The following is a 14,691-nucleotide window of genomic DNA, read 5'->3' as shown; positions in this document are numbered from 1 at the left end:
AATATCAGATGAAGGGCGACAAAACCGGCCCAGTATTGCCGGCCAAATTCAACGGCTCAGCCAATGATGGCTCTGTGCCGGCACGTTGGACCGAGACTGAGCCTCGCATAGACACCGTAAAACCAATATCGGCTCGACATTGTGTGCTGCCTAGGATTCCTGGCTGCAGAGCAGCAAATAATTCGTGGCAGTGGTCTTAGATTGAACTTTGTTGCTCGCCGGTCGCAGCTGTCGCCGGAGCAATACACCAAACTCATCGGCGGAACCAAAACAGAAGCGCCAATGAGCGCAACTAGCTGACGTCTAGAATTGCGTCGCTGGTCACGAAAACGACTGCAGTGGTGTTAGCTGTTCGAATTCGTTAGCCTACGAACGCAATTCGTGCTATAATCTCTAGTGCAGCCCCCACACATGCAAAGGCACGTCTATGGATGGGTAATATAACGACGATCGACGCTCGCTAAGCAGCTTTCAAGTTCCTTATTTGCTGTAGTAAATGATGCATATAGCCATCTTAATACGGCTACCGCTACAGGAAACAGAAATCTGAGGGTAGCAAGCAAATATTACATTTTCCACATTTTTTCAGGAGTTTCTGACACGTTACTTGAAACAGCCATTACTGGAAGTAAACATAAAAAAATTTCTATTTGCGCATTCAACTACATGAGCTGACAGTCACTGGCAGGAACAGTGTAGATAATTTTTTAGAGATGACACCCGCGGCCTTTGGAACGAAAAACAGGTGCGGGCGTTGGAGTCTATTAAAATACCATGCATTCCATGATCGCAATTCAAGCCTGAAAACCAGAGCACTAAAAATGCTTGAAAAAACTTTCATGCCTGAGCGAAGTGTAATATTCCTCTATGACAGGTGAAACAATGCAAGAAGAAAGGTTAAGTTCTTTGTATATACGTGAGCATCATTGCGAAACGCGCCTAAGTGGTTTAATCTTAGCTCCAGCAAGTACAGCTTTAGTATGCCTTCTGTTTGTTTGAAAGGCTGGCTGAGTATTTGCTCTCTGGTGTTAGCGCTATGTTCTGCTCGGGCTCAAGTTGGAGAACCGCTAAGCCAAGACGTTCTGGACACTTTCAAGGTATGTACAGCGCATCCTGCTACCGGTAAGCAACTGCTACTTTTATTTGCGACTGTCGCAGCCCACGGTGGCGGCCGATGACGACTTTAGCAGTAAAATTTGTTCATGGTTGCGCTATTAACAGCCAGATGTAAACTGCTACTTACTGCTGTAAACTGCTACTTACTACTGTAAACTACTAATTACTTTAAACAGCCAGCTTCTCAGAAAAATCCTAAAAGAGCAAACTAAAACCAATAAGACGCTAACCATGTTTTCCGCCAACCTGAAACAAGTGGAAATAATTATAGGTGGTGTGCAAGGAAGGATAGCGTCAATTGAAAAAGAGCTTGGGCGGTTACAAAAATGTAAGGAAAAGCTGGTCGCGCACGAAGGAACGTGCAAAGGGGCGAGGGAACTATTGAATGAGCTTTCGAGTAAGGTTGATGATCTTGAAAACGGAATTCGAAGGAACAACTTGATTTATGGTTTAAGTGAACAATCAAAAGAAGATAAGAAATCTCTGCAAGGCAGCGTTCAACACATGTATTTACGGACTTACTCGGCGTCGAAGTGAATTTTTCTGAGAAAGCTACAAATATGTCAGCTTGCTTTAAGCTAAAGGGAACACAGATTTCCATATCTGAAGATTTTTCGAAGAGAGTTCGCGACTTACGCCGTAGATTGTGGCATTCGGCAACAGTGGAAAAGGCCGATGGTGCCATGGTTTCACTGTTGTTTAATAATAATAATAATAATAATAATATATGGGGTTTAACGTCCCAAAACCACCATATGATTATGAGAGACGCCGTAGTGGAGGGCTCCGGAAATTTCGACCACCTGGGGTTCTTTAACGTGCACCTAAATCTAAGTACACGGGCCTCAAACATTTTCGCCTCCATTGAAAATGCAGCCGCCGCGGCCGGGATTCAATCCCGCGACCTTCGGGTCAGCAGTCGAGTGCCATAACCACTAGACCACCATGGCGGGGGTTTCACTGTTGTTTGATAAACTGAAAGTAGACGATAAGGTTTATATCTGGGACGAGCTTTCATACCAACGGCTGGAAGTTACACGACGTGATGCTCAATCCGCAACTACATGAGTGAACACGAGAACCAGCAGTAAAAAGTGGCAGCCTGTAAGCAAATTCTCAGAGTTGTTTCACTGAATGCGCTCAGTGTTGTTAATAAGCCAGTTCCCTTCAAGACGTAATCTCCTGTTGTCATCCACACGTCTTAGTAATCACTCAGACATGGCTACATGCAGATGGGCAAGATTCGGAGGTCGTACCGTCTTCTTACAAGCTTATTCGTAAAGATAGGGAGTCACGAGGGGGAGCAGTGGCTATCGACATTAAAAACAACATCGCATTTACTCTTTTGAATGGCATTAATAACCATGAAAGCATGGGGTGCAGGATCAAATTTCTTGGTAAAAGTATACTTTTAGGGGGCGTGTATCGACCCCCGAGCACTTCGCCCGAATACTTAGAAGCCATTCATGACTATCTGGCAGATATTACGTATTCTCAATCCCGGATTATAACAGGAGATTTCAATCTACCGGGTATAAACTGGGCTGATTTTTCTTATAATGGCAAAAAATCCCGAAGTTCAGAAATACTGATTACTACCGCGTTCAACTTCTGCTTACAACAACTAGTTTCTGAGGCTACCAGGGTTGACAGTTCATCATCCTCTCTCCTTGATTTGGCACTCGTTAGCAGCTCGCTTCAAGGTTGTTCTGTCAGTGTAGAACAGGGGATATCCGAGCACAAGTTGCTTGCTCTGTCATGTCCTGTTTCAGGTACGCGTGTTTTTACTAGGCTGTCGGATACTTTTGTAAGAGATTACACTCATGCGGATGATAATGCTGTTTTAGACCATTTAGAATCATGCTTTGATTGTTTCAGTGAAATTAATTATGTCAATGAAATGTGGTCAAATTTTACAGAAATAGTTCTAAATTGCGAGCGAAAATATGTGCCGGTGAAAATAAACGTATTGATAGGGAATATGCGTGGTTCACACGGATATTCATCATTCATTTGAAACGGAAAATTAGGCGTCGGCGCAAGCGTCAAAACACGAGTGATTTTTCAAGCCTTACTTCCAAGCTGCGAGAACTAATGCGATCGGCGAAAGGAAGCTTTCTTTCAGTTACTCTACCGTCATCCATGACGAAAGAGCCCCGACAATTCTGGCGGTATCTGTCAAAAGATAAACGAGGCATTTCAGAGATTAGATAGCAGAAGAAAGTATCGTTGACGCGACTGCCATTGCCAACAAATTCAATGTCTTTTTCCAGTCCGTTTTCACATGGACAGCCACGCATGCTCAGTTGCAGTCATGCGACTTCGATTGCCTTATGCCAGAAGTAGAAATAACTGAGGATTGTGTTCTTTGCCTTTTGCACAAACTACATGCAAAGTAATCACCTGGTCTTGACGAAGTATCAAATACTTTTTTTGAGTAGGTATGCTGTTTGGGTGGCAAAATATTTACATCGCATTTACACTGCCTCGTTAGACGCTGCACTTATTGCTGGTGATTGGCACTCGCCAAAAATAATCCCGGTACATAAATCAGGCTCCGCTTTGGAAATTAACAATTACAGGCTCGTTTCCTTGACTAATGCTTGCTGTAAATTATTTGACCACATTTATTTAAGGTCATCATCACTTCCTTAGAAAATAACTACTTTATGCCCAACAGCATGGATTTAGATCTCGTTTATCTACCGTTACCCAAGTGGCTGAAATAACTGATGAATTAATTAACACTCTGAATTTTAAAGGTCAAACCGATGCCATTTTTTGGATTTCTCTAAGGCATTTGATGTCGTTGCCCATCAGAATTTAATAACAAAATTATTAGCTAGAGGCATTGAACGGAAGGTTGTGGCATGGATCACGTGCTACTTGAGAAACAGAAGACAGCGTGTTTCCATAAATGGCTGTCTCTCGAAGGAGTTGACAGTGTACTCCGGTGTTCCGCAGTGCTCAGTCCTCGGTCCTCTTCTTTATTTAGTTTATATTATTGATATTCATATTTGCGTCGAGCCACTGATCCAAATTAAACTAATTGCGGACTGCGTAGTATACACAGCCATGGATAATCAAGAAGACGAAATTAAACTGAATGATGCCTTACGCTCAATTGATGAATGGTGTGCAAGGTAGTGCTAAATATAAATCCTTCAAAAACAAGATCCATTATGTTTACCAACAAAACGATGCCCCTTCACTCTACATATTCTTTAGGAAATGCTACCATCACGAGAGCTGATCATGTTAAATGTCTAATACCCTTGTTACACAGGCAAGTTAACCGCAGTTACGACCAACCACGGTTAACCGCGTTGAACCACGGTTAAGGCGCGTTCACACGGAGACATTCGGCGGCCAGAGCGCGCGGAATCCGCTTCGGCGGCAGCGAGATCCGCCGGAAAAGGCCATTCCGCGCCTATCGGTCCTGGACCGATTTTTGCGCCAGCTGCCGCCGGATTCCTTCACCGCGATCACGGTGTAAGAAAAATAATTTAGGTGTGGACACTCTCGCCCGCCGCGAAGGAGAGCGCGTCCAGATAATGTTCGCCTTTAATACATGCGCCGGCCGCAGTTTCGTGGGGGGCGCTGCGACATGGGGGCTTAAGAAACCTATTGCGACGAGCCGAACGCGCGTTTTTCTTCATTTTTTTTTCACCTCATTGCATTTTTTCACGGCGAGTTTTCATACGGCCACGGTGTAAACGGCGCACCCGATGCACATAGCGTCCCTAACAGCGTTGCGTACGTAAAAGCGCGGCGTCTTGCTTAGAGCGCGTGAGCAGTCTTTCTGCTCGCTGACTTCTCACGTGCGCAACGCCGTTACGGACGCTACGCACGCAGCTCGTCTTCTGTAGTACATGCGCCGGCCGCGGTTGCGTGGGAGGCGCTGCGACATGGGGGCCGAGAGGAGGAAAGAGGCGAACATTATGTGGACGCGCCGTCGGGCGGAGTGTCCACACCTAAATTATTTTTCTTACACCGTGACCGCGATCCAATGGGAACGCGAGTCGAACATTCGAAAAATGGCGGCGCCTTTGTGATATCGCAGTCGTCGAAGCCCGCAGCAGCAGCGAAGTATTTCGTAATCATCCTGTAGCTCTCGACAACTGCCAAGTGTTGTGCATCTTTGCAATACGTCATCGCGATCTCGCAAAACGGGTAGCATTATCTCGGCTCGACCAAGCTTCTCGCGTCTTGCAAATCAGGACGAACCAACCACAACTGCTTGCAGTCGTTTCTTGTTCGGCGAATGCATGTTTCTCCTCGTCAGACACCGCCAGAAAGTTGCTTTCCAGCAGGCCCAGCAGTTCGACAACCCTGCTCCTGTTTATGCTGTTCGCCGTAACGAAACGCGTACACAACGCAGAGCGCGTCGATGCCAGCGTTCCTTCGCGCAAAGGGACGATGACAACTAGGCGCCCTAGTTTCGGCGGTGCGGTTGCTAAGTGGTGTGAACAATGTGGAATTTCGGCGGCGCGCAAATTCCGGTCGCTGTGGCCGGCGGATTCCCCAGTGTGAATGAGCCATTAGCGCCAACCACGGTTCGACGATGTTACACGGCATACAAGCGTCCTTGCTTTGGCGTGAATGGTTCTGCGTCTGGCGGCAGCCCGGCGTTCAACTCGACTGTTATTGCCGCGTCCACTTTCGCATTCCTTGAGGTGCTCCGTAGATGACGCAAATTGTTCGTGTAGCCAATTCGTTCGTTTTTCACGAACGCTCGCGGCGTACACACGTCATCCATGGAGGGCGCCATTTTCTCGGTTAACTGCCAAACCGAGATCGACAAGCTCGGTTTGGTACAACCGCGGTTAGCGACATAACCGCGGTTTTGCATACCGTGTAACATAAGCGAACCGCGGTTACGCGTAACCGCGGTACACTAACTGTGGTTCAGGATGTCTGTGTAACAAGGGTATAAGAGTCACACTTTCCAGTAACTTCAGCTGGGAAATGCATGTTGAAAATGTGTGTACAGGTGCACTGAAGAAATTGGCCTTTTTTGAAGAGAAAACTGCGTAATACTCCTCACACGGTAAAACTGAAAGCATATAAAGCACTAGTGCAACCACAATTAGAGTATGCCGACATCATTTGGAGCCCTTGGCAGCAATACTTGAGCAAAAAAATCGGGAGAGTCCAAAATTTAGCTTTCAGCTTTATTATTCCGCTTACTCCCGACATTGTAGTGTAACAAATCTACGTAACAGGGCAAGCCTAAAAAACTTGAGCTGCGCAGGATAGTATCCGAATGAAAATTCATCTACCAGCTTTATCATGGGGACTTCAAATTATCACGGGAACGTTATCTTCAGCAATCTTCAAAACTTTCAGCCAGGACGAATCACAATAAAACTTTTAGGCAGCCACCTAACCATATTAATGTCCACAAGTTCGCTCTCTTTCCTCGCGCAATTTTCCATTGGAATGCGTTATCTGTGGAAGCAGTGAACGCTGCCTCGACGGCTTCATTTACGAAACACATTGAAAGTGCTAGTTTTTCTGATGCAAGTGATGTACATTGAAAACATCTTGTATTGAGTGCAATTCAAGTGGCTTACTTACATTTAAAGTGCTTTTAGTTCAGTGCAGCTCTGTTGTGTAACAAAAATATATATGCACTGAACATTCATATTACCTTCCAGGGGTGTACTTCTTATTAATGTACTCTTTCAATTATACCAAGATATCCAATATATTACTATTTATTGTCTGATTGTATTATTTGTGTTTCACTCCTGCAAAAGACCGAGCAGTATGAGAGAGGAGGCCGAGGCGCGGTGCCAGCCCGCTGGCTCCGTCGGCGATGGAGGCGAGCCGCCGCGCCAAAACGGCGCCGAACGGGAAACGCGCGATATGTGTGGCGCATACGACGGCGCTTTCATCACGGAATCCAATCACTTGGGCAGGAGTCCCGTAACTCCAGCCCAAATGCTAACTCTCTTTCTTTTCATCTACCTTCGAAAAGGGGTCAAATGGACACCCGAAGATAGTCACGCGGCCGTGACCCTCTTTTGTCTCTTTTTTTTTCTTAGAGTGTACTTCAGAAAATTTGTGTTGATTTATAGCGCAGTGGGTTCCTCGCAAGTGCACTTCTATTAGTTGCCGTGGAAGCCCATAAGGCCCCCATCATCCATTTCCACAGGGCCTCACTAAAGTTATTTCCATCTCTCTCTCTCTCTCACGTTAACCTATGGTATATAGCGTGGCAGGAGAGTGAAATAACGACAGGGCGTCACACAATGTGAATTACGTAACTTGTGGGTCGTTTAAAGCTTCCAACCCATTACAAGGGCTCAGCCACTATTAATCATCGTCATCAGCCATCGCATCAACAAAGTGCACACACTGCCTTACATATGTGTAGCTGGTATTTGGCTTCTCCGCAGATTGACGAATAATGTAGCGGGTGCTTCCCAACTTCAGATCTATGGTGCAGTGGGGAGCTTGCTTGTGTAGTAGCCCCAAGAGTTTTACAATGTGCTCTAGAAATGCCGCTCTTCCAGCTTCACTGTTTTGTGAGTTCCAGCGCATTGTGTAGGTCCCGGGAATACAGCCGTCCATGAGCAAGCCCGAGCATTCGTCAACCGGGCAGTGAATGGTCTGCTTTCCTTTTGCAGCGTGCTGGAACCCCTACTCTCCTGTCATGAAATTTCTTTAGATTACCGCAATTCCCGCATGATCTATCCACTAGACCATAAAACACTGTCCCAGGCTGAGCAAATCAATTGGCGCAGACTCCAAATAGGCACCTTCATTTCCCTCTTTATCAATTCCCATATTCTTCAGGGTGATGCCTTACCCCATTGTCATCTCTGCTCGAGTCCGCGAGTCAACTAATCACGTGTATTTTCATTGCATGAACAAGCCGAATTGCCCCTTTGCGGGGGATTAAAGAGAGGAGCGATGGGACGCTGCGCACGACCGGACGACCAACTCCGAATTTTGTGCTGGGCCATGGGGGTCGCAGAAGCTTAAGGACTTCCGGCCACCTAGAGCGGCCCGAGGGCTCATCGTCTTCCTCTTTTCTGAACATATCCACCCCCCACCTCCCCTCAGCTGACCTATTTCATGGCTTCAGTAAAGTTCTGTCCTCCTCCAGCTTTCGCTGTGACTGTGCTGCGCTTTCCGCACGGACCTAGCGCTTTTTGTTAGTGCAGTGCGAAAACAAAGTGCAGCAGAGGTCCGCGGCTGCACGTTGCCAACATCTGTTATGATGCATGCTTTACATGAACTGATAGGTAGTTCTCATCAACATTGCAATATAATCCTATTGTTCGGCTATATGCACAAGACTTACCCGAAACGAAACAAGATATCAGCTTTGCAAACGAAGAAGCAATGTCATAGCCAATGCCGCACCAAGGTTAAGCGTTGGCTTCATAGAGAAACGAAAAGTCCAAATTCAGTAGGCAAAGTGGAGTGACTGCAGTGCCAGTTGTTTATGTCCTTGAAATTCCCAACGCTTCCCTAACAAGCTAAACCTTTCATCAAAAAGTGAACTACTCCAGAAAAGACATAACCAGAGCTGCAAAGAAAAATTCAGTATACACTAGCCATGGAAAGCTTAAGAAACAGTGAAGCTGGTTGTTCTTAGGTGATTAACGTGGCCTTCTTGGCTCATGCTAGGTATTTCCTTGACTGATGCTGCGTCAGTGCATCGCTAGTGGTAGGTCATTGCTTGGCTGAAGCTAGGTCTTTGCTTTGCTGATGCCAGGTCTCTTTCTTGGCTGATGTTAGGCTTAACTTGGCTGATGCTAGGGCTTTTCTCGGTCGTTGCAATCTAAGTCATACACAACCGCATTGCACAGTGTTCACTTTCTTCGGCGAAGTTGTCGCGCAGTATTTGCAAGCCTTTCGCACGTATCCGGTTGCACCAAACCGAGCATAGCGTAGACAGAGTAGAATCGAACCACAGCCGGCCACAGGCCTCAAAAGTATGTGCGAACTCGAGTGCCATAAATTCACGTGCAAACCTGGCTGCGGCACCCCTTGTAGAAGCGCGAGCTATTCGTCGCTCCGGACGGCCGCTAGGGGGCCAACGTGAGCGGATGCCTGCAACGTCGGCTCTGGCAAACGGTACGTGCTACTCCTACCCAATCTCTTCTACGGCCACTAAACTGCTCGAACAGCGACACAAGTGCCTAAGGAACACAGAGACACCGCCCATTCCGGGCAAGCTCCGACCTTCTGTGTGCTACGAACAATTAGTGCACCGAGACGCTGACCCTCCGAGCTAAGCCTCTCTGGGACTCCGCACCTCCGCCGACACTGCCAGCGACGCCTGCCGTTATCATGGAAGTAGCGGTTGAAGGCCACACCATCACTGCAGAAGAGTTCCAGGCAGACCATTGGACACCTGTTCTCTACAAGGCCTACGCGTCCCGACCAGCCAGTTCACCGAAACCGCTTCCCTACCCCAACGCTACCTTCGAGGCGGCTAACCCAAACGCCAGGAACGCGGCGCACGACGCAGCAGCCGCAACTGGCAGCGGCACGACGCCAGCCCGCTTACCACCTGCGACCAAGGAAACTCGAATCACTGTGAAACGCAGCAAGCAGCTGCCACCGCTCCCACCGAACGCTATTCGCGTCGTCGTTCGCCCACGAGGTGAACTGCGACTTCGAGATATCCCATCCCCTCGACTCACGAAGGCAGTGCAGGCCGAACTCCAGATCACTCTACCCGACGACTTCTGTCTGCGCATCCACCCCACCAATAATACATTCGCAGCGGCTACGACACACTCCTCAACAGCTGAGATTCTGAAGACGCTGACCTCACTCACTATTGGAGACCATACTTACCCATGCGTGGCGTACGTGGCAGCTCCACCGGGCGCTACAAGAGCAGTCATCTCAAACGCCTTTGACGACGAGACCCCAACGCAGCTGTACCAAGACCTGGTCAGACGAAATCCGGAGTACACCATACTCGCAGCTCGACGGATGGGGAAGACGCACTCCATTCTCATCACCTTCGACGCAAATGAAGTCCCGCACTCCATTAAATATATGGGAGCCATTCACCGCTGCACTCCGTACCGTGGCAGTCCGGATGCCTGTAAGAATTGCAGACAGCCTGGTCATCGTTATGACGTCTGCCCAAACCCCAAGTCTAATCTTTGCCCACGTTGCGGCACACAACACCTGCCCCAAGAACCTCCTTGCACGCCCAAGTGCATTCTGTGCGAGGGCTCTCACCTTACCGGCACTGGATCATGCAAAGGACGAAACCTTCACCAACCACGCAAACAGACAAAGCAACCAGAAACGCAGCAACAAGAACCGGTCGTACACGGGGACAACTTTCCCCAGTTGTCGTCAGGGCCCATTCAGCCCACCCAGCCCAGCCAACACAAGCAAGCCTGGACCGGGCCACTGAACAAAGATTGGGGCCCTTCCCGCTCTTCCTCCAAGCACGCATCATTCTTGACAGCGACTCCCACTCTACAAGACGCCCTGGCGAACTCTCGGGAGGAGGCAGCGGCGGCCAAAGCAGAAGCTCAAGCAGCTCGAGCAGAAGCCGCAGCCCTTCGAGAACACATCGCGAAGCTCGAGGCCCAGATAAGTACACTTGCCACAAGCTATCCAAATCCACCTACCCCTGCTCCAACTGCATCACAACCTCCTCCCCCCAATCCACTCACAGCCCCTATCATAGCCAACCACGTCAACTCTACTTCCTCTCCTCATGCTCTAGAGTTAGATGTTGACACGGAACTTCCTCGGCACTCAACTGAGTGCACACCGCCCCATCCCTCCACACACTCCTCTCTAACCGATATACCAAATCTGCTTGAGTCTTTTAGTGCTCGTTTTGAGGCGAAATTGCAGGAAGCTATCACTAGCATCAATCAGGAATGTGCAACGCTCAAAGATGCGGTAGTACGTGTAACAACAGACAATGCCGCGCTTAATCACCGTTTTGATGCCCTAACTCAAGCATTCAATGACCGCTACAACAATCTTGAGTCACAGCTCAATTCTTTCGCAACCCGCCTTCCTAATCGAGACCTCACCCCTAGTAAACGCAAAAAAGCCTAAGGCAGCCGAAGGGCAAGACGGCCCAATCCCTGCCGTCGCTCACGACTCCCACCCCGGCGCTGCGGCCCTGCCCCTTATCGACTCTCATGATGGCAACTCCAAACCATAATCTTACACTCTGGCAGTGGAACTGCCGAGGTTTTGGCCAGAAGCGTCATGTTGTCCACCAACTTCTGTCTTGCGCTGCGGGACCCGACGTCCTTGCCTTGCAGGAGCCGTCTAACCCCCTCACCCTACCCGGCTATACTTCCATTATACCCACATCCCCTACACCCTCTCGGGTAGCGTTTCTAATTCATCGCTCAATCACCTCCATTTCCCATTGCTTAGCAGTTCAAGACATTGATCACCTTTTAATTGAACTTGTGCCGCAACATGCTAGAGCGACCAGTCTGTTCATACTGAATGTATATAGCAGCCCTAAGTGCCTACAAGGCAACTTCGAGCACCTCTTTACACTTGCGAAACGCTTAGCGAATAAGTGCCCTCTCCTCGTGGGAGATTTTAACGCCCCACATACGGCCTGGGGTTACCCGCGCGACACACCAAAAGGACGTCGGGTGTGGTTAGCAGCGCAACAAAACGGTCTCTCCCTACTCACCGATCCTACCTTTCCGACACGCACGGGAAACAGTGTCTGTAAAGACACTACACCAGACCTTACGTTTGCATATCGCCTCCCTCATGCCACATGGTGCAACACGCAAGAGAATTTGGGTAGTGATCATTACATTATCGAAATTCTCTTAAATATGCAACTACCCCGCAGGCCTCCCAGAGGCTCCACTTTCACTAAGTGGGATTCTTTCCGCACATATAGAGCAAGCCGTACCCACGCTGCTATCACGGACATCACCGAATGGTCCAAACAACTTCGAAGTGATGTCCAATCCGTAACTTGTCCTATACGAGAGGACTGCCCAAGCGACACAGTTGACTCCCGCCTCCTACATTTATGGGGCGCTAAAACAAGCTTAGAACGACGCTGGAAAAAGCAGCGTTGGAACCGGACTCTTCGACGTCGACTCGCCCGCCTCAGCAAAGAGATAGAGACCCACGCAGCCGCTCTTTCACGACACAACTGGGAATCACTTTGCAACAAATTAGATGGCAATATGAGTTTGCCTCAGACTTGGAACTTGTTTAGGCACTTAATTGACCCAACGCAGACTAAAACTACCCAAAGGCACAACCTCACCAAACTCCTACATACTTCCGATATGCCTCCACGAGAACTCCTCCAGGAACTTCGAAATCATTACTTCCCAACATATCCTGTAGTAACACACCCCGACTATACAGGTCCCCCTAATGACCTCCTCGACGAACCCATTACAGTAGCAGAAGTTCAAGCCGAACTACAGAAACTAAACACTTGTTCAGCCCCTGGTCCGGACGGGGTGCACAACAAAGCACTCCGCAATCTCGATTCCCAATCCATTGCCATCCTTACTGATTACTTTAATGAGTGCTGGCAAAAGGGCACCCTCCCACCTCAATGGAAAGACGCCAAGGTCATCTTTATACCCAAACCTGGGAAACCTCTGCTTACCTCTAACCTCAGGCCCATATCCCTCACCTCATCTGTCGGCAAACTTATGGAGCATGTACTCCAAACCAGGCTTTGCCAGTACCTAGAAGGCAAGAATCTCATGCCCACTTGCATGTTTGGATTTCGTCCGGGTCTTTCCACACAGGACGTTTTCCTACAAATAAAACATCATATTCTCGACTCTAAAACCTGTGACACCAGAGCTATCTTAGGTGTAGACCTCACTAAGGCATTTGACAACGTTATACACTCAGCTATCCTACAGAACCTTGTAACTCTGGGAGTCGGTGCAAAGACGTACAACTACGTCCGAGACTTCCTCAGCCACCGCACAGCCACACTTACCTTTGGCGACCACAGCCTTCCGGGCATCACGCTTGGCGCACGAGGTACACCCCAGGGAGCAGTTCTTTCCCCTCTTCTTTTTAACATTGCCCTTCTTCATCTGCCGCAACAGCTGGCTCAGATCCCCAACATCCATTTTAGCTTCTACGCCGACGATATCACTGTCTGGGCAAACCACGGCAGTGACGCCGAAATCGAAGAAAACCTACAACTGGCACTGACCACCATTGATACATATGTACGGGAGCGTGGCCTTACCTGTTCCCCTTCCAAATCAGAGCTCTTTCTCTACCGCCCGAAGCAATGTAATTCAGTCATTCCCCCCATCTCTCTCACGCTAGGTGACCATCCCATCCCACTAGTCTCTAAAATTCGTGTGCTAGGGCTAGTTCTCTACTCGCATGGCGCACACGGAGAAGTCATAAGGACTCTCCAAACACACGCTCAGCAGACCACTCGACTGATTCGCCGCATCGCGAACCGTCGGGCTGGCCTACGCGAGCGAAACACGCTACGCCTCACCCAGGCTTACATCATAAGCCGCACCACATATGCCCTCCCTTACCTACCCCTCCGACAAAAGGAGAGAGACCGGGTTAACGCGCTAATACGAAGTTGCACGAAAACGGCTCTACGACGTTCCACCCAGCACATCCAATGCCCGACTCCTCAAACTAGGTGTACATAACACATTTGAGGAACTCGCGGAAGCCACCTTTACGGCACAAAGATCTCGTCTGTCTAATTCAGTGGCTGGGCGCACTCTGTTGTCCCAATTAAACTTAACCCCAATTACACACTCACCCGAGGGGGTCCCTCTTTCTTCTAACCTCCGCTCTCACCTCAACGTGCCCCCAATCCCGAAGAATATGCACCCTGTGCGAGACGAGAAACGCAGAACGCCAAGGGCTCGGGCCCTCGAGAAACAGTATAGCGAGGACCATGACGTGGTCTACGTGGACGCAGCGGAATACGCGTCAGGATCCCGTATGGCCCTGGCGGTAGCTGACAGTCAGGCAAAGCTTCTAACGTCGTGCTCAATCATCACCAATTCCTCCACAGAGGCAGAAGAGGCAGCCATCGCGCTTGCATTTGTTTCTACATCTGCCTCCACAATCATAAGCGACTCAAAATCAGCTATCCTGAACTATGCCAATGGCTTCATTTCCCGCACCGCTGCTCGCCTACTACGCTTCTGGCAGCCCCAGCGTTCCATAACACTCGTCTGGACGCCAGCACATGCCGGCCTCCCTGGCAACGAGGAGGCTCATTCCCTAGCCCGAGGTCTCACATTCCGGGCAGGAGAAATGGAGCCCCCTCCACCGGCCGAGGAGCGCCTGCCTCTCCTTTCGAGATATTCTCTCGTACTATCGGGACCAACGAAGAGTATACACCCCCCCAGCCCCATCCCTAACCATAGCACAGGCCGCACATTGGCGACGCCTACAAACTCAAACTGCTCCATACGCCATATTACTAAACGCCCGATACCCAGACCAATTCTTCTCTTCATGCAAACTTTGCGGCAAACCAGGAGATTTCCTACACATCCTCCTCACATGCCCCACCTTCCCTCATCCCCCATCACCGGCTGTGGCGGTGTCTTACTGGGAGTC

The 14,691-nt window shown here is 49.1% G+C and overlaps 1 protein-coding gene across 1 annotated transcript in view; it reads left to right on the top strand.

Moving 5' to 3' along the window:
- The first annotated feature begins 959 nt into the window (after nucleotides 1–959).
- Nucleotides 960–14,691, top strand: part of LOC119386959 (uncharacterized) — a 33,652-nt gene continuing 19,920 nt past the window's right edge. Inside the window, exon 1 of the mRNA XM_037654250.2 lies at nucleotides 960–1,097. Coding sequence (XP_037510178.1) covers nucleotides 981–1,097 — 117 coding nt within the window. The 5' untranslated portion in view covers nucleotides 960–980. The remainder of the gene's footprint in view (nucleotides 1,098–14,691) is intronic.

The sequence above is a fragment of the Rhipicephalus sanguineus genome, chromosome 3 (assembly GCF_013339695.2).
Source record: "Rhipicephalus sanguineus isolate Rsan-2018 chromosome 3, BIME_Rsan_1.4, whole genome shotgun sequence".
Lineage (NCBI taxonomy): Eukaryota > Metazoa > Arthropoda > Arachnida > Ixodida > Ixodidae > Rhipicephalus > Rhipicephalus sanguineus.
Note: the sequence above shows the minus strand (reverse complement) of the source record. Positions and strands in the feature narration are given on the sequence as shown.